Below are 25,947 nucleotides of genomic sequence, written 5' to 3'. Positions count from 1 at the left end.
CATTAGGGAGTTAAATGTCACTGAGGGATTCAAGTGCACCACGGGTTTTAAGGTTGAGGGTGGCTGTATGCAGGGGTATTCAGGATGTGAGGCATATGTGTGTTGAGGGAATAAGAGAGTGAAGGAAATCATGGGGAGGAAGGGATAAGGGTGATGAATTCGTTGGGAAAAGGGAGTGAAAAGGCAATGTGGGGTAAAGGCGTACAAACCTTATTGCCTAGGAAGGGTTACAGAACACGGGGGTGCAAAGGAGATAGCTGCTTGCGAATGGAGTCCTGGGGGTATTCAGTGCTCTAAGCAGAGATGAATGGTGGTGGGAAGCAAAGCTGAGGCCTGGGGAACACAAGGGGCATAGGGCTTTAACGTGGGTGGAGGGGGTCGTCACAGCTGTGAGAATAGTGGGCATCAGTAGGCTTAAGGGCCCATGGGAAAGAGTCAGGGAGTGTAGGGTTGGGGGTAATGGGTTCAGGGTCGTGGGGAAACTAAGGGCTCCTGATAAATGATGGCTGAGATATTGAGGGCAGCGGACATAAAAGACAGAATAAATAGGCTGAAGTTCTTAGAATGATGTTCTGGGGAGGGTGATAAATGACAATGGAGGAGGAGGAAAGAAGGGAGGATTTGGGGACAGCGGAAGTTTGGACTGAGGGCTCTAGAATTAGGTGAAGAGGGGTTTATTGGTTTGGAAGTCTAAAATGCACAAGATGAACGGAGAAGAGCATGAGGAAGCCTAGAAGGGTCTTTTGGAGGGAGAGTGCCAGGGTTCATGGATGTCTGCAGGTCCTCGGGGGGTGCGGAGATTCAGGTCACCATGGGGGACAGAGGCAGAGGGTGGGGAGGGGTGGGGCCGGGGTGATGGAAGTTCCAGGAGTCTTACTGGAGGTCACTAAGTCATTCTCCTCCTCACTAATTCCCTGATTTGCATTTGATTCACAATTGTCAACAGTTTCTAATTTCAGCCCATGAGGCAACAGCCTTACTTATATAAAATACTCAGTAAGCTTTTCAATGGAATATACAGTAAAGGACCACAGGTAAAATTGTGAGTCAACAATGAGAGTCAATATTTCCTCTCTTCTTTGGGGATGCTCTGGACAAGGGGTCCCCATGGAGAGGGCATGTGTCAACCAGGAGAAGGAGATGGATGCTGTCAACAATCTGAATAGTCCTGGAGGTAGATTCCCTGCTAGAGGCTACAGAGAAAGTCCAATCCCTCATGAAACCTTGATTTTGACCTTGTTGGACCCTAAACAGAAAACCCAGCCAAGCCCACTGCAATGCAGACATATAAACAGCAAAGTTTTCTTTTTTAGCTCCTAAATGTGTGAAAATTGGTTACAGTAGAGATAGAAAACATCTACACATAGGCATAACTTTAATTGTCAAATAAAAATTGTACAATACAAACTTAGAAAATATTTAAATAAAATAAAAATCCTCATTGATTGCCCCTGGTCAGTAATAATTTAATCTTTAGACATAACAACTCATCAGTTTAAGGTGTATCCTCCTTCTGCAATTTTAGAGTATATGTGCAGTTCCGTTTGAAATTGTATAACACACAGGCACTAAAATATTTTGCTCTTGGTTCAGTGTGTACATAAATATTGTCATATCATAATTCCTGTCAATTGAATTGCTTTCCTTAACCAATGCTATATGAAGGTAGTGTTTTCATATCAATATAAATGGATTTACTGCATTCCTAAAACACATCATTTCCCATGGTAATTGTAAATACAACACCCTTGGCGAAACACCCCCTTGTTTATCCACAAACCTAGTTAAATGTATCCGTCTCCTGCTGTGACACACATCATGAAATGTAGATCTTTGATTTGTACACAGGTGACTTAACTGCGTGGTTCTGGGACATGAGATTGTTGCACCATCATGACTGTATTTTTTTTTTTAAGAATGTTTATTTATTCATTTGAGAGAGAGAGAGAGAGCATGAACAGGTGGGAGGGCCAGAGGGAGAGGGAGAAGCAGACGCCCCGAGCGGGGAGCCAGATGTGGGTCTCCAACCCAGGACTGGATCAGGACTTGAGCCTAAGGCAGAGCTTAACCAACTAAGCCACCCAGGTACCCCATGACTGTGCATTCTTACAGTGAGTGGACAATTGCTGAACTACCCTTGCAAATCAATTCAAAACAAAACAAAGAAACAAAAACGTAATATCCTACCAACTGTTTTTCCACTCTTAAAAAAATTAAACAAGGAAGCCATTAGACTCAAGTGACTCTAATGTCTCTCTGTAGCCTCTGTATGCAAACCATATCTTCATTCAGTCAGTGCACTGGAATGGAAGAAAATGAACTTAATGGTTACAGTCAACTAGGCCTTCCAGAAATAAGGCAACTGCTTAAGGTATATCCAATCAAATACTGGCCTTGCTTTCCTTCCATATTCTGTCTGTAAACACCTCACTGTAAACATGCTCACGTGGAGCATGCCTAACCATTTGAATAGACAATTAACTGGTCAAAGTAACTCCTGAATATTGGAATGTACATCAGTTCATCTTTTAACACCACACAGTACCACCTTTCATCTTGAGCACTTTCTCATGTGGCCTAAAATCTTGCCCATGTTGCAAAAGGGCAGAAGACCCAATATTACATATTACCCTGTCCTGCTCTGCCCACTTTTGCACATACACACAACACACCACCGCGACTCCATCCTGTTTCCTCAGTGTTCACCCTCGGTAACGGCTCCTCACCGGGCCTGGGCAGAGAAGTTTCCACCAAATGCGGCACATGCGCACAAAGGATTTGTGACACACACAGCCCCTCTCAAGGCCAAAACCCGCAGTCATGTGCTCCTCCCTTCACCTTCTCGGGTTTCCAGAGGACCTGCCTCCAATCCCATCTCAACCAAGCCCAGACATCTGAGTTCCTAGTTCAGGCAAGCTGGGGCCAGAGTCTATGGACAGACCGGTCCTCCCGCTGGCCAACGTTGTTATCACATCCAGAGTTTTGGATGGCCTCTCCAGTTTCTGCCTTTCCTAGTACCAAAACCACACATGCGCAGAAAGAGAAGGCAGGTGAACGCTTCAGGGTCTTAAGTCAGCCACCTGCCACAATGCAGAGGACCCCAGAGCAGGTGGGGATCAGGGACTGGACGTCCACCCTCACCCTGCGCAATATGAACGCATAAGGCGCCCGTCAGTCCCACCTCTCTAGCAGACCTTCTGACGCCCCCGGATTCCTGTTTCATACTTTGGGCCCTGATAGTATGGGCACAGAGCTCAGCTGCCCCAGAATTTCCACTGGGAATAGTCCCTCTGGCTAAAGGTGGCTGCCACAGCCTAACAGAGATTTGTCAGTTTAGAGTCTGTGGAAAATGACCTCGGACCACAAAACTGCTCTCCACGGCTCCTCTGCCAATCCCCGATCCTCACTTCTCAAAACAGTTCAGAAAACAGAATTCCTGTCAGCTCCATCTCCTGGGTGGCCCAAGTTGGCATTCCCACTGTCCTGAGGGTCAGACTCATATAAAGGAAAATAAAATACTTAGAATTTGGTGGTCAGTTTCGCCTTTCTAGTTAAAACAGTGCTTCCAAGATAACACACAGCATCCCACCTTCCATTCCTGGGATGTCCACTGATAGTCCACACATTAAAATTAACCAAATACATAAGTGCGAATGATTGATGCATCAAATTTCCCTCAGAGCCTCTTACCCACTCTTCCTTTCTCTTTCCCAGTCTGCTCTCTCTATAGATGTGCCATCACATCCAACATTACTTTTAAGATTACTGATAATAAAGAAGAAAGAAGGAGACACTACTCCCAGGGTGCCATGCCCAGCATCCAAATCCTCCTGGAAAAAATGGCACATAAGGTATCCAATTCCCAGGGCTTTAGAAAGATTAACTTACATAATGTATGTACGATTCCCAGCCCAGTGTCCTGGGCCCAGTGCATCCTCATATGTCCGGAGCATGTAGTAGATGCACAATAAACATTCCTTTGATGCATGAGCACATACTCTTTATCCCAAACAGCCTTGCTTAGACACCACTGCCTTTTCTAGTCCCAAACTCACCTTGTAGGAGATCAGTAGAATTTATCTTTATTGGAGCTGCTAGTAGTCTTCACTGGGAATGGCAGTATTTGTGTTGACATAGGGTGGTTGGATATAAAGGACTCAGGTGTGCTCTGCTTTCTCTAGCTCAGTGCTACTGGAAATGAAGTCTGTGAACAATGACCTCAATGATTGTTAAAAATACAAATTAGGGATGCCTGGGTGGCTCATTTGGTTAATTGACTTTGGCACAGGTCATGATCTCAGGGTCCTGGGATCAAGCCCGTGTCTGAGTCCATGCTCCATGGGGAGTCTGCTTATCCCATTCCCTCTGCCGCTACCCCCACTCATGCTCTCTCTGTCTCTCTCTCTCAAATAAAATAAATAAAATCTTTTTAAAAATACAAAATAAAAACACGAATTAATGTGTTTCATCCAGACCTAGGGATTCATGAAATGAGTGTGGAGCCCCAGAATCAGTTTTTAATGGAAATCCCAAGTGATTTGTATATACATGAAAAATTGACAAACACTGTTTAGAAAAGGGGCTGGCATTTGGGAAATACGCACTGATTAAGGCTGAGTTGTTCACTTCCTCCACATAGTCTAATGAAAAAGTGAAAAATTACAATGATGGCAGAGAGGATATAAAAATTTCCAAAGGTGCTCCCAAGGACAAGAATGCTTGGGGTAGTTGTTATCTCAGAGAGGATTTAGGGGAGATATTTTTTCTATGAGAGTGTTGGCTCCTAGGCTTGTGCTTGCACAGAATGACAACCAGAATGAGTCCTAAACACAAAACATCTGTGGTACATCTGAATTCTGTACATGGTAAGTCTATGTGTTCCACACAGGGTGTATCAGAACAGGATCCAAAGCCTATAATGTTTGTGAAGTATCTGTTGTTTTTCTTGTCTTGTACATGCATAGGAACTGTGATATTTAACAGCTCATGTAGAATCTGGCACAGGATACTGGAGGGGCCAATGGAATGTGGCACAGTAGCTTAATGCTTTGCCCACCTGGAGTCCTAGGACTGATGATAATGGCCTAGAAGCCACTCGAGGGGCCACAAGTTGTCAATGGAAACACCTCTGGACTCTCGGTGAACCTAGAAAAGAAGTCTCTATCCAAAACCATGGAGAAAATGTTTAAAGCTGCAAGGTTTCTGGGATTCCACTTAGAAATTATGACCAATAGGTGGTCACATTCAGATGACTGAGAAAAACCTCTCAAACTCACCCTGGTTCCACTGGTGTAAAGGAAAAAAAAATCATGACATAAGATGTAGAATCCTGCAAGTTTCCACTAAAAATCTGGACCAGATTAATGTGTTTTTTTTTTTTTTTTTTTGAGACAGAGAGAATGAGAGAGAGAGAGAGAGAGAGCACATGAGAGGGGGGAGGGTCAGAGGGATAAGCAGACTCCCCGCCGAGCAGGGAGCCTGATGCGGGACTCGATCCCGGGACTCCTGGATCATGACCTGAGCCGAAGGCAGTCACTTAACCAACTGAGCCACCCAGGCACCCCCAGGTTAATGTTTTTTTTTTTTAAAGGTTTTATTTATTTATTTGAGAGAGAGAATGAGAGCCAGAGAGCATGAGAGGGAAGAGGGTCAGAGGGAGAAGCAGACTCCCCGCTCAGCTGGGAGCCCGAGGTGGGACTCGATCCCGGGACTCGATCCGATCATGACCTGAGCTGAAGGCAGTCACTCAACCAACTGAGCCACCCAGGCGCCCCAGATTAATGTTTTAAAAGTGGTATAGGCTTAGTACATTCTGCTGTGAATCTCTGAAATTTATTTGGATTTCTCTTTCCATTACATAGATTGTCGTTTTTATTACACCTTTAATGATTTTATCCTGTATAAACTTGTTTTTTTCCCCAACATGTATATTTAAAACAAGTTTATCTGCATCTACTATGCAGTCTCTGATGTTGAGTAAGTGTTAAGTTCAGGGTAAAGACATTACCACATTCTTTACATTTGTATGTAATCTCTCCAGTATGTATTCTCTAATGTGTGGTAAAGTGGTGAATCTAGTTAATGACTGTGTCACATTCTCTACATATGTAGGGTTTCTCCCCTGCATATATTGTCTTCTGTCAAGGAAGGCTTGAAATCCAGACAAGGGTTTGCCACATTCTTTACGTTTTTAAGGTTTCTCCCAGTGTGCACGCACAGGTGTTTACTTAGGTTGTCAGTCTGTTTAAAGGCTTTGCCATATTGTCTGCATTTGTTGGGTTTCTCCACAAGTACGTGTACTCTGATGTCAAGGGAAGTCTGAGCAATAATTAAAGTTCAGCAAATTCTTTACATTGGCTTTTTTCTTTTCTTTTTCTTTTTTTTAAGATTTTATGCATTTATTTGACAGAGAGAGATAGAACAAGCAGAGGGAGCAGTAGAGGGAGAGGGAGAAGCAGGCTCCCTGCTGGATCTGGGGCTCGATCCCAGGGCCCCAGGATCACGACCTGAGCCGAAGGCAGATGCTTAACTGACTGAGCCATCCAAGCACCCCAGCATTTGCTTTTTTCATCTTTGTAATTATCTGCCTTTTCATCTTTGTAATTATCTGCTTACCTTATTTATTTGAAAAATGGTACGTTGTAATGAGGAAATATTACATTCTTTTTAAATTTTTTTTTTGAAATATCATATTCTTGATAGGGTTTGAAACCTTCAAAATACCAATTAAAATAGAAACCCATTTAGGGGCTCCTGGGTGGCTCAGTCATTAAGTGTCTCTGCCTTCGGCTCAGGTCATGATCCCGGGATCCTGGGATAGAGCCCTGCATCGGGCTCCCTGCTCAGCAGGGAGCCTGCTTCTCCCTCTCGCACTTGTGTTCTCTCTCTCGCTGTCTCTCTCTGTCAAATAAATAAATAAAAATCTTTAAAAACAAAAAGTAGGGACCCATTTAGTTTTGTCAATTTTAGAACCATGGTTGTCCAACTCATCTTTGATAAAAGTTCCCTTTGGAAACATCAAAGAATCCAGTAATGGCCACTGAAGTTCTAAATTACTTCTCGTTAAATCAGTCCATTTATGTTCAAATGCCCATGAGGAGGGAAAGTATTTCTCAAACATAAGTGTCTCCTCCTTCGGCTGAATAGAGAACTAGTGTCCATAAGCAAGATCAAGTCCGTATAAGATCAAGTCCCTCCTTTCCTGTTGGGTCTGCAATTGACTACCAATGGGAGGGCAGGAGAGCTTTTCCCACCAAAATCGTCCATTCTACAAGTGTCCCATGACTAATTTTCACAACTGGAAGGGAAAATTTGCTTTGTTTGGGAGGCTGGCCAACGGGCAACATGATAGATTCATGTCCACAGATAATCTACAAAGTCAGAGACCATGCAGGAAGTGCTTAAGGGGGAGGCACACAGAAGTAGTGAGCATTGACATGCAGGGGAAGCAGTGCTACAGGGCTTCATCATTCCCAATATGATGTCAAGGAGACTCACTGGACTCAGGGAAGGCCACTTTCTAGCATGGTGAAGCTTGATCTTCTAGAAACATTGGGTTCCTGGTTTCCCTAGCATCAGAGGTCAGTTGAAAACTCAAAGAAGCTACAATTAGTCAAGCCTTAAAGTAGAGAGCATAGGTCAGTGAGTTAGACGTATGTAGTCATTACAGTGCTTGGAACAGTTATAGTCTGAGAAAGTCTGTATTTGGATAATAATGTACATACATTAATGCAGTGTTTATTGAGCTTTTACTCTGTGCACACACACAGGATCCATGGTGCTGTGCTGGGACCTCAGGAATATGTAGGTGAGTTAATCCTCATAATACGTTAGGACTTGGTACTAAGTATCTCATATTTTCTCTGAGAATATAAATGCTGGGCCCTGCCTTTCTGTTTCTTTTTCTTTCTTTTCTTTTCTTTTTTTTTTTTTTTTAAGATTTTGTTTATTTATTTGACAGAGAGACACAGTGAGAGAGGGAACACAAGCAGGGGGAGTGGGAGAGGGAGAAGCAGGCTTCCCGCGGAGCAGGGAGCCCGACGCAGGGCTCGATCCCAGGACCCTGGGATCATGAACCTGAGCCGAAGGCAGACGCTTAACAACTGAGCCACCCAGGTGCCACCTTCTTTTTCTTTCTTAACATTGACTGTATAAAATAGAAGCTAAATATCAATTGGAAGATTATACAAAAGCATGAACTGAAACATAAGAGGAAGTTCTCATTGTTGACTAAAAATCAAATTGGCATGAGAAAACAGGAAAATCACATTTAAACTGTACATGTGGATACTCCACATAGATGGAAAAGTTGCAAAGACGGGCAAAGTAAGGCATATATGTCTATGAGGAGAAGAGAAGAAGGAGAAAGAACAAGGTAGAAGTCTGGGAACTTCAAGGGAAAACAATTCACAGGAAGAAGAAAAAGAGGAAATATTTGGTAAACACATATTCTCTGGGCCACTCAAAAACAATAGGCTAGGGGCGCCTGGGTGGCTCAGTTGGTTAAGCGACTGCCTTCGGCTCAGGTCATGATCCCGGGGTCCTGGGATCGAGCCCCGCATCGGGCTCCCTGCTCCGCGGGAAGCCTGCTTCTCCCTCTCCCACTCCCCCTGCTTGTGTTCCTGCTCTCGCTGTCTCTCTCTCCGTCAAATAAATAAATAAAATCTTAAAAAAACAAAACAAAACAAAACCCAATAGACTATAGAGAACTTTCCTCAAACAGGCTTAACTAGGTTCCTCCCTGTTTCTCAAACCTAGTTTATAGCATAAATGTAGTTACATATGGGGATAGCTCTCATCCTAGGGCAGGTTCTTTCTCTAAACTCTTTTTAGGTAGTGAGGGGGGTGGAAAAGACTTTTCCTGAATCTGCTGGATTTTGATTGGTTTTCAAGTCAAAATAATCTTTCTGCCAAAGTGACCCATCACGGAGCAGCCTGAACTTGGCCCACACAAAATGGAGGATATTCGGTTGATTTAAATAAAACACACCCAGGGAAAAAAAAATACTGTATGAAATCACATGGAATCTAAAAAAAAAGTTAACACCATCAAAGTGAAGATTAGAATGTTTGCTGCCATCAGGTGAGAGTAAAGGAAATGTTGAGATATTGGTCTAAAGGTGATTGAGTTAGTAAATGGAACCCTGACTGAAATGGAGTCAGGAGGTGTCAGCAGGGGGAGCTCTCATGGTCAACAGGAAGGGAAGGTCTTGACCTTGCACAAGTGTGACCTTGGAAGAGGATTATAGTCCACTATTCCAGCCAGAGGAAGAGAGGCTTTTCTTATGGCTCCCAGGCAACAGCCTCACCAGTGAAGACCCACCATCCTTCAAACTACCCTTTTACTACAAAGAACTTTTATTTGTAACAGACTTCTCAACTTACCCCGTATCTGCTCCAAAAAGCATGCCCCTTCTTTGTTCCCTGGACTTGCCTATGGTTTTACCACAGCCTGTGTGTTCCTAATTACAATTCTCCTTATTCCTGAGTAAACGCATCTTTTGGTGAAAAAAATTACTGGCAGTCTCTATTTTTAATGTTAAATATAACAAGACTCACTTATGTAGGATGAATAAATACTGGAGTTCTATTGTACAGCACACCGACCATAGCTAATGTATTCTACACTTGAAATTTGCTAGCAGAATGCATCTAAAGCATTCTCACCACACAAAAATCTTAACTATATGGCGTGATGGATATGTTCATTAGCTTGATTTTTGGTAATCATTTTGTAGGCAGATAAGGCTGAGGGTCCACAGGAAAAGGAAGACAAGGCAAAGATCTCTTACCTTAAGAGAAGTCACTTTAGCCCCCCATCTATTTTATGATCTATGCCAGCACTATTTCCCCAAGTACCTGTTTGGGGAATGTCCTGCAGTATGTCCAAATTGCAGAAAAATAAACACCAGTAGTTCATGGCAGCAAAAGAATGTAAAAACAAACAGCCACTACCAGGCCAGGAGATAGTCTAACCATATCAGAGACAATAAATCCATGGTAAACCTGGCACTGCTGTTTCCAAAGTAGAGACTGCCTTAATACAGAGTCTCCAGTGGATTTGGTGGGAATTAAAGTGCTAGGAGCACCCAGGTAACTGACTGAAGGAGCCAGAGAGCTGATGATGTCCACCCTTGCAGGTCCTGTGACTTCAATCAACTAGGACCTAGACTCTGTCCATTTAGGAGGACATTTGACTGATTTTATACTGAAAGATCCTTTGCCAAGTGCCTTCACCAACATGCATGCGCCCTTAGCTTAACATTCACCCAGTTTTGTTGTTTGGAGAGCTAGTTTGGGAAATGTCCCTGGTGTTCTCTTTACTTGTTGCAAGTAAAACCTGTCTTTTCCTATTTTTTGGCTTGGTGGTATCCTTTGGCTCGACATCCAAGAGGTGAAATCATTTTCAAGGTATAACATCACAATATCTATGGATATTCACTGTTTAAACCGTTAGCAATAACTGAATGTTTATAAATGGAAAATAAGGTGCTGAATGCATACACACAAGAAGCACTGACTTTAATAAGAAAGACAGAGGGGCGCCTGGGTGGCTCAGTCGTTAAGCGTCTGCCTTCGGCTCAGGTCATGGTCCCGGGGTCCTGGGATCGAGCCCCGCATCGGGCTCCCTGCTCGGCGGGAAGCCTGCTTCTCTCCCTCTCCCACTCCCCCTGCTTGTGCCCCCTCTCTTGCATTCTCTCTTTCTGTCAAATAAATAAATATTTTTTTTAAAAAAATAAGAAAGACAGAAATTTAGGCGCTGAAACATGCAGTTCTCTGCTCCCGTATACCTTGTGGGGGTTTCATCAAAAAGTGAGCACCTAACATTTAGACTGGGAATAAGCAGCCAAACAAAATTTTGATCTCCTTTAATTTGTTCAGTGAGGGGGGAGCCCAGAGTGGGGCCAGACCTGGAAAATCTTCAGAAGACCTTGGATCTGGGCAGGGCTTTGGACGGCGAGGGTCCTAGGCTTCTGATCTCCCTGCTATGGTGGATTGTCAGTTCATCCTCCTGAGTGTGTGTTGGGGACAATGGCAGGCTGCCCTAATATGTGCCCCATGTCGTATTGAATGTTCTGAAATAAAAGCTACTTAAGAAACAGCCAATGCGGGGCGCCTGGGTGGCTCAGATGGTTAAGCATCTGCCTTTGGCTCAGGTCATGATCCCGGGGTCATGGGATTGAGCCCCACATCGGGCTCCTGGCTCAGCGAGGAGCCTGCTTCTCCCTCTGCCTCTCCCCCTGCTCATGCTTTCTCTCTCTGTATCGCTGTGTCTCAGATGAATAAATAAAATCTTAAAAAAAAAAAAAAAGGAACAGCCAATGCACAAACCACACTCTGACCCCCATTTGTCTCCAGAAAGCAGGAACTCAGTGTGCCAAGTAATAGAAACACTTCCTGCACAGAAAGGTAAGGCGGTATTCTTATCACCAGGGATAGGGAATTTAGAGCTGAGAAGTCTGCATGAACAAGCCTTGTTACTTTTCACTACTTTACTACCACTACCCAAATTCCGTTCAGAATTCCATACTATTTGAAGGCCCAAAGAGGTTTTCCTTTTTCTGTCAAATCCTCACAGATGTATTTTCTCTTTTTCTAAAAGGCATAAAAACAATCTGCCTTAGTTATTTCTATGGGTCTCACTTTCATTATGGGATTTGGGTGCATGTAATTATAGTTTAGGATTTGTTTCTCCTGTAATATTTCTTAGTCAATTTGAAATTTAGTCCAGATAAAATAATCTTGAATGTTAAAGGAAAATTATTACTCCCTCCAAATTTTTCCATAAAGTCCTAAATAACACAAGTGCAGGTTCCCACATCTGTACCTGCCTACCTCAAAATTAGCATCCTATTTGCATACAAAATGAAATCTTTGTGCATCTGGGTTAAGCATATTCCTACATTTTTAAAAAAGATTTTATTTATTTACTGATTTGAGAGAGAGAGCGTGAGAAGGAGTGCATGCTGAGGGAGGGGCAGAGGGAGTGAATGTCAAGTAGACTCCCAGGTGAGCACAGAGCTCACTGTGGAATCCATCTCACAGCCCCGAGATCATGGTTTGGTACCTAGTGGTGGGACAGCCATTTCGGGGCCATGTGAGATGAAAGATGAGCACAATGCTGCATATGGATAACACCAGAGCAAAAACAAAACAAAAAAAGAGTGTAACCCACATGATGTCCATGCCATTTTATCAGACATGGGCTTCCTACGTATTCATGTGTACCTAAAATAAAATATACATCGTATTTTCTATAAGTATTACTCTTTCCTAGTATAGCTGAACACAAGCTCACAGCTACAAAATGAAATGGATTTTTATTATTTTGAAACATTTATTTGAGAGAGAGAGAAAGTGAGAGGGAGATGGAACACAAGCAGGGGGAGGGGCAGAGGGTGAAGCAGTGGATGCCCCACTGATTAGAGAGCCTGATGGGGGGCTGGATCCCAGGACCCTGGGATCAAGACCTGAGGCAAAGGCAGACATTTGACTGACTGAGCCAGCCAGGCGCCCCTGATATGGATTATTATATTTCAATTCTAATACTGTTAAATGTGATTAACCTGTTATCCAACTTCGTTGTACTGGATTCCACACCTGATAGAAACCCTATTTCCACTCCTAGCAGGATGAGTGTAAGAACAGCAAGGGCTGTGAAAGACCATGGTGATTTCTGGCCAAAAATTGGTGGACTCGTTGAAGCAGAGATGCTCACTGTCTCTGAACGCTGACCTGGGACTCCGCTAGTCGGTAACAAGCACAGAGCCCAGAGCAGGTGATTGCCAACCCTATCATGGGGTAAGTGGAAATGGGGGAGGTACCTGTCAGCTATGAGTCAGCCCCTGGAAGAGCACCCATCTATAGGGGATCAAACCTATGTTGGGGTTACACACCTGGGATACTAGTGCTTTGTGCAACCACAGCCCATGCCTTGCTGATCCTGCCTATTACAGGGTCCCAAAGGTTTCTTCATCTCCCACATCTACTCTACCGTGTGACATCTTAAGGCAATCTCTACAGCATTTCCATCATCTCATGCCTCCTCGCTATCCACTGCCACCAGTCTAGGCCTGAGGAAGGTCAGTAATCTCAGTCACCCAACAGCATCTGCTTGTCAGTAACATCCAGGAATGCAGTTAAGTCATGAAGAAAAATTGGAATTCCCTGATCCTCAGGAACTCATCCTAGTTGCCAAGTCTCCATTTCCATTACGTTTCTTTGTCAGATAACACCATTAGGAGCTGACTTGGACTTTGGAGTGACTACAGGCTCTCTCTAGTTCCCTCCCAACATTTCGAAAGAGTTCTCCAGGGGTGCTTGCAATAGGTCTTATCTTTCTCTCAGGGGAGTGTTCCATCATCATGTTTTACCTATTTTCACATCCCTCTCAGGGCTTAATATCTGAATTAATCTTTGGCCCACTGGCCTTGCATCCCTCTAATCTCAATTCAGAGGTCGGTGCAAACGCTCCAGACACAACATGGGCAAAAAATTGTCAGAGATGAATATGGAGCTGGGAATGAAATTGAGGAGATGCAGAGGAACTGGGGATAATTTTTTTATTTTTTATTTTAAGGAACTGGGGATAACTAAAAAAATAAAAGAAATACAATTTATCTTTCTGTATTCAGAGTCAGGTGTGCAACTGGAAACAGGTGTCCTCTCTCCACCTGCAGAATTCAAGCAGGTCTTCTTCCTGGAATTTTTCTCTCTCATGCCTTGCCTCATGTTGAAATATTTTCCTCCTACTCAAGGGGTATCTCTCACACACCAGGTACTGCCATGTGTGTATATTCACTTCATTGCAACATCAAAAGAACCCCTCCATTATGACACGGGGCTCAATCCTTTATTAGGATCCATGGGTGGAGTGCTTGGAAGTCCAGATTGAGCCATTGTCACTAAAACACATTTAGGTAATCTCTGCAGGGATCTTCTCTAAAGTGCGCACAGGGGGAATACCTAAGGTGCCAGGGGAGGTGGTCGTTTGCAAGGGCCGTGGTTGAGGTGTCAGTTTAAGAAGTTATATTAACTTGTGACTCCGCAGGGTGTTGTTTAGGGGATGCCCTAGTGAGAATGTCTTGTGTCAGTTCAAGTCTCCTGCAAACCAACTGCCTACACAAAATGGATGCCAAGTAGCACCATCATGGAGTTGACCCAAACGGCCAGTAACACCCCGATATAACCTGTCATATATCTATCCTGAGGTCCCAAGAGTTCCAAGAAGGAGAAGACGATGCAATAGATAAACTGTGGGAAATATAACTATACATCATATAAAGTCTGAGGCCACTGAGAAAACGGATTACTAGTCGTATTATGTCACTCTGTTATCAGATGGTGACAGATACTGTACGTGGTCTACATTCTTAAATAAGGTGAGGTAGGTAATTATTGGCGGCCGGATAATACATCATTCATTACATATCAGTGTTAACACATTAGAAAGCATTATGTTCTATTCATTAAAATACATTCAGATCACACGTAGACCAAGTTACGCATTTCAAATCCATCGAGGGATCCTTGTTCAAAATAAAAATTATAAGCATTCAAGAAGCATTCTTCCCCCCCGCCCTTTAATTATTTAATTATTTATTTTTGCAAGAAAGAGACAGAGAAAATGAGCCGAGGGAGGGGCAGAGGGAGAAGCAGACTCCCTGCTGGGCAGGGAACCCAGGATCATGACCTGACCCCAGGACCCCAGGACCCCAGGATCATGACCTGAGCCAAAGGCAGTTGCTTAGTCGACTGAGTCACCCAGGCGCCTCACTATTCATTAAAATATATTTAGATCACACAGAGACTAAGTTAAGCATTTCAAATCCACTGTGGGATCCTTGTTCAAAATACAGATTTTAAGCATTCAAGAAGCATTCTTGTTCTGATATAATGACGTAGGTGTAATAATTTCCATAATTTTCAGGCCTGAAGTAATTATCAAGAAATGTCAATGTGCATTTCAATGCCCTTTAGGAAAGAGCTAACCTCTCCTGCTTTCTTTTCTTTATTTGAACCACACGAACTAATATTCTCTACTTGTGGCTTTCGGTATTATAAAGATACGTCAGTGTTTTCACGGATTGCCACCACTTTTACTTTTTAAGATTTTATTTTAATTCCAGTCAGTCAACACACAACGTTTTCTTAGTTTCAGATGTACAATATAAGGATTCCACAATTCCATACATCACCTGATGCTCATCAGGACAGGTTGCATTCCTTAATTCCCCTCCCCTATTTAAGCCTTCTGCCCACTCACCTTCCCTCTGGTAACCTGAAGGTTGTTCTCTCTGGTTAAGCCTCTGTTTCTTGATTTGTCTCTCTTCCTACACTGTCACTTATTGATTTAAATTCCTGGTGGAGAGGTGGATTATGGTCACCTAAAGGGTCTTTTCACTGCTCTCATGATTTTCCATTAAAGTAATAATTGTAATGTGTTCTCCCTTTTGCTTCGTTCCCTTCTGTTGTTGAGGTATATGCAAGCAGTTCCTGTCTCTGTCACCCAGCCGAACACATGATGCTTACTACTCAAAACAAATTCATCCCAGGGTCCCCTCTGGACTCTACAAGAGTGGCCTTCTGTAATAGTTACATGTAGGGACAGAGAGTGACGAATTTCAGTCCACATGTAGGGACATGTCTACAACCCCTGTCACCCTGAAGAAGTTACAGAAGATGAGCCTTTCATCTTTCAACAACCTTAAAAATTGAAGGACTAAAAATTGTCATTGGTGAAAGGATGAGAGATAGAAACAGAAAAATATTCACCTTTAACCCAGAAGGCTGACCTATAACCTGCATAGTTTTGATAAGGATCAAATACATGCTGGTTGGTACATCCTTAAAGGGTCTCATGATTGCCTGTGTATCTCACCCATAGTTAATATCAATACCATTTTACAACATAATATATTATGGTATTGATATTGATATGGTATTATAATATAATACCATAGTTTTATGAGTAGAAATTTGAAAAAAACATTTATGATTGGGGCACCTGGGTGGCTCAGTGGGTTGAGCATCTGACTCTTGATTTCTGCTCAGGTCATGATCTCAGGGTCCTTGGATTGATAGCCCCGCTCATTAGGCCCGTGTTCAGGATGGAGTCTGCTTGTCCCTCTTCCTCTGCTCCCCCCCCACCCCTGCTTTCTCTCTCTCAAAGAAATGAATAAGATCTTTAAAGAAAAAAAAGAAACATTTATGATCTAATACTCCCTACATGACCCCTCTCTCTTGAGCACTAAACATATAACCATGAGCTTCATGCAGCCAAAATGAAGCTCTTTCTGCCCTTGGGTCCTGTCCCATGCTACTTGAATAAACTTACTAAGTTGCGCCAGAAAACATCCTCAATAATTATTTCCTGACGGGTGTACTCAACAATCCCATGACAATTTTGTTACCGAAACACCCAAGTTTGGCTGCCAGTCTCATGAAAAGCCAATACACAAGGCATGAGTTGTTTTTTTTTTTTTTTAAGATTTTATTTATTTATTTGACAGAGAGAGAGAGAGAGCACAAGCAGGGGGAGTGGTAGGCAGAGGCAGAGGGAGAAGCAGGCTCCCCACAGAGCAGGGGGAGCCCGATGCGGGACTTGATCCCAGGACCCTGGGATCATGACCCGAGCCGAAGGCAGTCGCTTAACCGACTGAGCCACCCAGGCGCCCAAGGCATGAGTTTTGATTAGAAAGGAATATGAGGGGGCTCCTGGGTGGCTCAGTTGGTTAAGCGTCTGCCTTCGGCTCGGGTCATGATCCCGGGGTCCCGGGACCGAGCCCGGCATCGGGCTCCCTGCTCCGTGGGAAGCCTGCTCCTCCCTCTCCCACTCCCCCTGCTTGTGTTCCCTCCCTCGCTGTGTCTCTCTCTGTCAAATAAATAAAATCTTAAAAAAAAAAAAAAGGAATATGAGGTTTATTCAGGAGGCTGGCCACTTGGGAAGGAGGTGGAGTCTTGTCCAGAAACCAACTCTAATGTTTCTTGTACCCTTCATCATACTAGACTCATAAATAATAGCTGTTTCATCTGTATCACTCTATGTGTTTGTGTTGATCGTGTGAATAAAAGACAGAAGCATCATCATCCACAACATGATTTATAAGTGTCATGTCACTGAAAATGGTTCTTGAATTAATCACCATGACAATTTTCTACTCATTCACTTTTAATGTGTATGTAACCACTTCCCAAATGTATGGATGGGTGCATGAAACGCAAAAAGATGATAGATCAAGTTTGCATGGATAACTTTTTTGTTTCCATCATTCTTGTCATGTTTGACACCTGCTATGAACAATGGTTTAGAGTCCTCTCTGTATATTGACCTGTGTGTCCTTTTCAATCAACTCTGGGACGGATAACTGGGTTAAAACCTGATCCCTTTGCACATTACGTAAATGAGGTTTGTGCTTCTCCGTGGGTGGAGAATTTTAGTACTATAAGGAGGTAAAGGTAACTGTAGACCACTCCATGGGTTACACCTTGGTCCCTCTGCCTCAAACTGGGCCAGCCCAAGCACTTCCCCTGGGCAGTCATTACCTTTTATTGGATAGTTTCTGTTTTCACCACAGGAGACTCTGCCCATGGGGTGTTTTGGTTGAAGTAAAGGATAAGGTGGAAAGAAGAGGTTAAGTCAAGTGTGGGATAAAGTTTGGTGGGTACAATCAGGCAGTGAAGGCCAGGTCTTGGGTCTGGCCGGTGACACTAACTCCCTCTTTGATCTAGGGGCCATCATGAACCCTGCCTATGGCCACCTGGTGACTGTGGTATTTATTGCAGGCACTGCTGACATTCAGGGATGTGGCCATAGAGTTCTCCCAGGAGGAGTGGGGATGCCTGACCCACACTCGGCAGGAACTGTACAGGGATGTGATGTTAGAGAACTACGGACACCTCCTCTTCCTGGGTGAGGATGACTCCTTCCAGATTTCCCAAACCACACTCAGGGTTTCGTTCTTCCTTTGAAGACTGTCTCTTGGATGATTCTTCTTTGCACAACTGGAATTCAGATCACTGCACTAAGGAACAAAAGTAAGGATTTGTAGTTGTAGACAAAAATCTTCCTGATGTTTGCTTTTCAGCTTTAGCTCCCCCTTCCTTAAGGTAACATCATTTCTGCAGATTAGTGGCAATGCTAAACCTGGAGTGGCATAAAATGGTACTGCCCGCATTTAAACTCCAATTTTTAGTCCTTATTATTGCATCGGTAGTACTTGGAAGTGCAAGTTAGGATGCGAATATTTGAAACTCCTGCATGTTCTAAAGGGGCTGTTGGTCAACAGTGTTTGGGATGGGAAATCATCTTTTAGAATTCTACAATGTTCTGTCGTCTCTGCTGAGCACAATAGTGGATTGAAAGAATCTCCAGCAATAGTTATATTCCGTTTTTCTATTAAACAGGTCTCATTGTGTCAAAGCCTGATTTGGTCTCCTTTTTGGAGCAAACGAAGGACCCTTGGGATGGGAAGAGAAAGAAGACAGTAGCCTTTCATCCAGGTAGGTGGGAATGAATGAAGCAGATGACAGAGGTGAGGTCCAAGTCTGAAGGAGGAAGGTAGACCTTAAAATGTGGTTCCAGTCGCTCTGCTTGAATGAAAATCAGTTGGAGAAGCCCAGTTTCATGCCTCTGTCTCTCTCAGAGGGACATCTGCTAGCCAACATTGTCATGCTTTTATATTCTCTAAGGGTTCTGCTTCAGCTCTAGTGATGGCCCATCACATCCACAGTGAGGGCCTGGAGACTCGCCTTGGAGTGGGAGAGCCTCCATAATCTGAGAGATTTTCCATTGCTTTGAGGGCCTTGGGAAATCTCCCTATTTCTGAGGGTCTCTGTGCTAAGCCTCTTCTAAGTTCTGTTTTGCTTCGTGTGAGAAAGTGAGCCAGAGTTGTGGTGGGCATACTGGGGATTGGTGCAGAAACCCCCGGAACACTGGAGACAGATGCCACATGTTTTCTGGTTTATGCTTTCCAATGTTATGGAGGCTTTAATCTTAAACGTACAAAATTGAGACTCAGTAATTTCATCAGGTAACAAAACACTTCCCTAAATTGAGAAAAGAAAATCCTTTATTTCACCTCAAACATTCATTTCCTTTGTATTAACTAGAAGAAATTTTCCCTCCATATTTTCCATTCCTTGGTGGTGAAATAATGTAATGTCTCTATTTGTTTCCTAGATTTAGTACAAAAATTAATGTTATAGGGGATTTAGAACTTTTATTTTATTTTATTTTATTTTTTAAAAGGGATGTCTTTTTTTTTTCTTTTTAAAGATTTTATTTATTTGACAGAGACACAGCGAGAGAGGGAACACAAGCAGGGGGAGAGGGAGAGGGAGAAGCAGGCTTCCCGCCGAGCAGGGAGCCCGATGCGGGGCTCGATCCCAGGACCCTGGGACCACGACCTGAGCCGAAGGCAGACGCTTAACGACTGAGCCACCCAGGTGCCCTGGGGATTTAGAACTTTTAGAACCCACAGCCTACAATAAAGTCTCAATTCTTAGCTTATTAATACTTGCATCATTTTATAATTTTGTCTCATATAATATGAGGTTCCTGTGACTTTGTCATATGTTTTCACTTTCTTATTAGTTGTCTGTAAGACTCATCTCTTATTTATTAGATCAAAAGTTCTGATATGACATGGGCATGTGCTTTATAAGAAGTGATGTAGATAGTAAAATTCCCAATTTGAAAAAATGTTGTGTTCATAAATGGAATTTTACTTCAGGAAAAATTAATCATAAGGTTTTTTTTTTACTACTTTCCTCAGAATGTATCTGGTTTTAATCCCCAATATTTATTTTTATAAAATGATTGTCAGCATACTTTACAACTTTGATGGCATTTGTTTATTTAGAAAGGAAAGTTTTTTGCTTCTCTGCTTCGTTCTAAAGAATGGATTATACCCTTGAATTCTGTGTAAAAAGAGGAATAGATCAATAACAGAATACATTTTTTGATGTTTCTTAAGTCCTTATTCATAAAATTTTTCATTACACCTCTTCATGGTTGATTTTAATGAATATGCCTTACAATTTTACTGTCAATGAGCATATGCCAAAATGGAAAATGCCTGTTTTTCATGGATACACAGAGCTTACAGTTATAGTTTTATAGAAGGTTTCCTTTTATTATGTGGAATTGTTTCAGTTAAATTTTGGCTTATTCTGGTTTTGCAATTCCATAATAATGTGCTTCCTTTTGTTTGGGACTTTCCACAAAATTAGTCAGTTGTGGTTTTGTTTTTACCTATGTATTTTGTTATAGGGTGACAATTTTCAACACAGTACAGTTTTGAACAATATGCGACCTCAAATATGAATCAGATTTATGCCCTTTGCCAATAACATTATGTATGTGTCTGTATAAATATTACCCGTACACAGTTTGTAACTCATCTTGTGTATTTCTTTCCTTAGTTAGTGGTTGTGAATGTTCTACAATGTCTAGGTGAGTTGCTAGCATTAATTTCAACATCTATTCATTGTTGAATTTATATTCTCTTTGCATGAGAAGCACTTTTGGTGAATCGAAAGTAATTTTTAAATTTTCTATACCTCTGTATCTTGTATAGGTATTATATTTTATCTGAATTGTGGTCTTACACCCATGATATGCTTTGACACCATTCTCATTAACTTTTCTGTCGTCTGTATGTATTTTCATTCTGGTTACCTTAGAGATTCCTTAGAACATCTTAAATGTATAACAAACCATTTTAAACTGATATTGTCAGTTTTATAGGAAAGTTTTCTACTTAGTGCTCTCCACCCCTGAACCTACTTTATGTTACCACTATCACAAGTTCTATCTTTTATGTTGTATAGTTTATTACATCTATTTATGATTTTTATGCTTTTGTTTAAAAAAATTCTATAGCAGAAATACAAGTGACTTGTGCTACCTCATTACAGCACTACAGGTTTCTAGAATTGTGCAAATATTTATATTAGCAGGAGTTTTTTGTTGTCATGTGGTTTCACATACTCTTCAGAATCCTTTTATTTCAACTAGAACAACTTCCTTTCACATTTCTTGAGGGCAGGTCTGCTGGTAAATCGGAGGGTCTTTTACTTGGCTTAGTCTTCATTTCTACATTCGTGGAAAACAGTTCTGCCAGGTAGCTTATTCTTAGTGTAGATTGTTTAATCTTTCAGTACTTGAACTTACATGTACTTGAATACATGATTCTATCCCCTTCTTCCTATAAGGTCTACTGAGCATTCCAGTAATAATCTTATACGGGCTCTCTTGTAGAAGAGGAGTTGCTTTTGTCATGCCATTTCAAAGTTCTCTTTTCACCTCTGATTTTTAAAGATTTTATTTATTTACTTGACAGAGAGAGAGCGTGCACACAAACAGGGACAGGGGCAGGCAAGCAAGAGGGAGAAACAGGCTCCCCGCTGAGCAGGGAGCCTTATGTGGGGCTTGATCCCAGGATCATGACCTGAGCCGAAGGCAGACACTTAACCAACTGAGCCACCGAGGTGCCCCTCACCTCTGATTTTTGATAGGTTAATTATAATGTGTCACGGTGTTCATGTCTGGACGTTTATCCTACTATGAATTTACTGAGATTGTTGAATTTGTCTCTTCTTTCCACATATGTGTGAAGTAGAAGCCTTTAGTTCTTCACGTCAACTCTCTGCCCCCTTCGCTCTCCTCTCCTTATGGGGTCCCCTTAGTGCACGTATCGGTCCACTTACTGGTCTCCCATGAGTCCCCAGACCATGTCCTTTTCCACATTTTTCTTTCATCTTCTTAGTAGACAGTTTAAAACAAGGGGTCTTTAGATTGTCTGATTCTTCCTTCTGCTTGAGCAAGTCTATGGGTGACCCACTGGTGTGTTTTTAAATTCAGTCATTGAATTCTTCAGCTCCCAATTCGTGGTTGGTTGATTGTTATACTTTGCCTCTTTGGGTTTACATTTTGGTCATGCCCAGTTTTCTGATATCATTTAGTTACATATCTGTTTTCTCTTCCTTTCTCCATGCACGCGTTTATGATGATTAATTCTTTGTCGTGCAGGTAAGAGTGCTTTGTTAATTGAGGGTCAGTTTGTAGGATTTATTATGTTCTTGTGATTGAAACACATTTTTCTATTTCTTTTGTTTGCTTGTGATCTTTTATTGACATTTTGGAATTAAAAAAAAAAAAGCCTCTGGGCCAGTTTTATGGACTTGCTTTGTAGAAAAGAACACAGGTAATAGTACTTACGGCATCTGTCACATACATTCTGGGCATTTGTCATGTCTAAATTTTTGTAATTTCCCAGGTTATAAAAGTGCAGTTACTTCTTTACAGCCCATGATACCTTCCTCTCTCTGTTTCCCTTCAGCTCTATTAGCTGTCCATTGTTTGAACAAATACTCACCTTTTGTCTGAGTAGCTACCACACTGCTTCCAAAGGGTACTCTCATTCCCTCTTTTTTCCATGTCATTAACGACAGAAACAAGTTCCTCAGGCAGCTGCAAAGAAGTCTGATCATTGAACACACAGGTCACTCATTTGTAAGAGTTTTCTCACAGTGTTGCTGTGGAGTGTCAGGGAGGGTGAGCTGCTGCAGTGGGCAAGTGTCAAAAACTTCCCTTGTCTCTCTGATGTGGCTCTTCTGCATTTGTACTCGCTGGGTGTGCTGTGTTCTCCTATCTGGCTTCTGGAGCACTCTAAAAGGTAATTTGGTCCATTTTTGTCTCCATGGCAGAGCAAAGTCCAAGTGCTTCCAATTCCTCCATTGCTGATGCCCTATGATAGGTATTAATGGGGCACATTAGCATTTTAGTGTATATGCATGTGAGCATAGTGAGTGGGATAACTTATTTTGTATCTTTTAATTGTGTCTTTCCATAATACCCTAGGCCTGTTAGCAAAGACAGGCAAAGAAGATTGTGATATGGGAAGATATGGAAGTTGTGGCCCTGAGTATTTATACTAATGAATGACTATGAATGTGATGGGGGAAGGGAAGGGCAGAAAGGATGTTATGATGGATAAAACCAAACTGGGACAATTACCCATAATGAAATCCCTCCTGCCAGAAGAGATCAAGGGTATAAAACCTTCAGTGGGGGGTGGGGGAGAAAACCCCACCTTAAGTCAGTTATATTTGCAGAACAATGTCTTTGACCCAAAGACCCAAATCCATTTTTATACATATACATATTCTCTGAAAGGGCGTTTGTAAATTCTGGAAAATCCCCCTAGTCCATGCTGAAAATAATCATTCAAACCATTTCAAATGTAAGTTTGGATCAGTCATGCACAGAAACGCCTCTGAAAGTTAGACATTGAAAAAGGAAGATAAAAATTCTAAATGTGATTGATTTGAGAAGTCCTTTTCAGAAGGTTCATTATCCTTCAGTCAACACATAATCTTTCCTTTTCCAATGTCTCTAATTTTGATAAACACGGGGGCAGGTCTTTATGGAAACATCACTGTTCAATAGTTATCCATAATACATAACTTGGAGCAAGTTTTTTTTTTTTAAGATTTATTTATTTATTTGAGAGAGCGAGAATGAGAGAGAGAGAGCACATGAGAGGGGGGAGAGTCAGAGGGAGAAGCAGACTCCCCGCCGAGCAGGGAGCCCGATGCGGGACTCGATCCTGGGACTCCAGGATCATGACCTGAGCCGAAGGCAGTCGCCCAACCAACTGAGCCACCCCGGCGCCCTGGAGCAAGTTTTTTTATGTTAGGTGTTCTGCACTTGGAGTCCTCACTGTAGGCCTTTCTAGCTTCCATAATTACTGAGCTGTTTATAATGGAGACGGAATGTATCAATGGAATGAATCTTGGAAAGACATTTATCAAGGGTCAAATCCTATAAGCCTCAGGGAACTCAGTTTCCAGAGAACTAGTATAAGAGTAATACATGTGGGAAAGTCTTTTGTGAAAACTCTAATCTTACTGTACATCATTGTATCCTTACTGGAGAGAAGATTTCCAAGTGTAGTAACTCTGGCAAACCTTTTAACTGGTCTTCAAAACTTGGTCAACAGCAGAGATTTCATATTGGAAAGAAATCTTACAAATGTAAACAATGTGGCAAAGCCTTTGACTCCCACTCAAAATTTATCAACATAAGGTAACACATACTGGTTAGAAGGCTGACAAAAAGTTGGTTGGGCGACTGCCTTCGGCTCAGGTCATGATCCTGGAGTCCCGGGATTGAGTCCAGCATTGGGCTCCCTGCTCAGCGGGGAGTCCGCTTCTCCCTCTGACCCTCCCCCCTCTCATGCTCTCTCTCTCTCTATCTCATTCTCTCTCTCAAGTAAATAAATAAAATCTTTAAAAAAATGTAAAAAAAAAGGCAAAGCCTTTAAGCAGCACTACAACTTTCTAAACATCAGAGAGTGCATGATGACAGAAACCCTACAAATATAAAAAATGTGGCAAAGCTTTTATTTCATAATCAGAACTCTTCAGCATGAGATAATACATCCTGTGGAGATACTGTACAAATGTCAAGAATGTTGGCAAAGTCTTCACATGGAACTTACTCTTCCTCAACCTCACAGAAAGCATACAGGATAGAAATGCCAGAAATGTAATGATTGATGAAAAACTTATGTTTTTAATATACACTTCAGAAAAAAAGTCTTCATGAAGGCTAAAAACATTAAAGACGTGAACAATTGGCAAACTACGTAATGGAATGAAATTTATATAAAATCAGAATTCACAGCAGAACGCAATAAGTCCGTCTCATTTTCCAGACATGATTCTGAATTCTCCATAAATTTATTATGGAGAAAAATCCAATATTCACTTAAATCAATTACATTTTAGCTTTGGACAATGCAGATATTAGGGGTGTCAACTCTCCCACAGTTGAAAATCTGCTTTTCACTTTTGGGTCCCCAGAAGTAAAATCATACCTGCTTTTCCATGAAAATAGCCTATTGTTGACCAGAAGCCTTACCTAGAACATAAACAGTCAATATCCCATTCTTAGCATGTTATCTGTATTTTATACGGTATGGTTATAATAAAGTAAGCTTAAGAAGAGTCAATATTAAGGAAATCATAAACAGAAAACATTTTTTTTTTTATTTGACAGAGAGAGACACAGCGAGAGAGGGAACACAAGCAGGGGGAGTGGGAGAGGGAGAAGCAGGCCTCCCGCCGAGCAGGGAGCCCGATGCGGGGCTCGATCCCAGGACCCTGGGACCATGACCCGAGCCGAAGGCAGACGCCTAACGACTGAGCCACCCAGGCGCCCCAAACAGAAAACATTTTTACAATACTGCACAGTATGTGTCAACAACAACCAAAAAATCTATATATAAGTGGACCCAGGCCATGTTTTTGTTTTTTTTTTTAAGTATTTTTTTTTTAAGATTTTATTTATTCATGAGAGACAGAGCGATAGAGGCAGAGGGAGAAGCAGGCTCCCAAGGGGCAGGGAGCCCGATGCGGCTCTCGATCCCAGGACCCTGGGACCATGACCTGAGCCGAAGGCAGACACTTAATGACTGAGCCACCCAGGCGCCCCTCAACTGCATTTGTTAATATGCCTGAAAGGATCGAGGGAGGATGGATGTCTGGGGAGGGATAATAGTGTGTCTCTTCTTTTTCTTTTAACCATATTTGAGATTTTTTACATGGCAAATACTATTTTACTCTTAAATAATCTCATGCTGTGCCTTTATTGCTTGTATGCATGCAAAGTGGTTTGGTCGTTGCTGTCTCAGAGACATGAGGGGCTCTTGTATGATGGGGAAGTCATTCATGCCACTTTGCATGGAAGATTAAGGAGGCTATGGTGTGCAGTGTATGAGGAAAGTCCACATGGAGATGCCATTTGGTTTTTTTGCTTATTTTGTTTTTTGGTTTTTTTTATGGAGATGCCATTTGTGGTTGACGTATAAGAGTGACATAAATCATGGTGAAGTAAGTGTTTAGGGAATCATTATTTACATTAAGGTAAGATAGAGAGGT

At 42.2% G+C, this 25,947-nt stretch overlaps 1 protein-coding gene across 1 annotated transcript; it reads left to right on the top strand.

Annotated features, from left to right (window-relative positions):
* Positions 1–17,212: 17,212 nt before the first annotated feature.
* LOC114202396 (KRAB domain-containing protein 5-like) lies at positions 17,213–18,515 on the top strand. The gene is made up of 3 exons (XM_088027818.1): positions 17,213–17,239; positions 17,785–17,911; positions 18,406–18,515. The coding sequence occupies exons 1-3, from the start codon at positions 17,213–17,215 to the stop codon at positions 18,513–18,515; spliced, it is 264 nt and encodes an 87-aa protein (XP_087883944.1).
* The last annotated feature ends 7,432 nt before the right edge of the window (positions 18,516–25,947 follow it).

This window comes from Eumetopias jubatus, unplaced genomic scaffold, assembly GCF_037043125.1.
Source record: "Eumetopias jubatus isolate StellerSeaLion01/CBP00866 unplaced genomic scaffold, mEumJub1_p1.0 scaffold_10, whole genome shotgun sequence".
Classification (NCBI taxonomy): domain Eukaryota; kingdom Metazoa; phylum Chordata; class Mammalia; order Carnivora; family Otariidae; genus Eumetopias; species Eumetopias jubatus.
Note: the sequence above shows the minus strand (reverse complement) of the source record. Positions and strands in the feature narration are given on the sequence as shown.

Excerpts from the sequence above, each read along its gene's own strand:
- LOC114202396 (XM_088027818.1), top strand. The coding sequence starts at position 17,213 with ATGAAACGCAAAAAGATGATAGATCAA. Across the intron at positions 17,240-17,784 it reads GCAAAAAGATGATAGATCAA|GCACTGCTGACATTCAGGGA; the intron begins GTTTGCATGGAT and ends TATTTATTGCAG. Across the intron at positions 17,912-18,405 it reads CGGACACCTCCTCTTCCTGG|GTCTCATTGTGTCAAAGCCT; the intron begins GTGAGGATGACT and ends TCTATTAAACAG.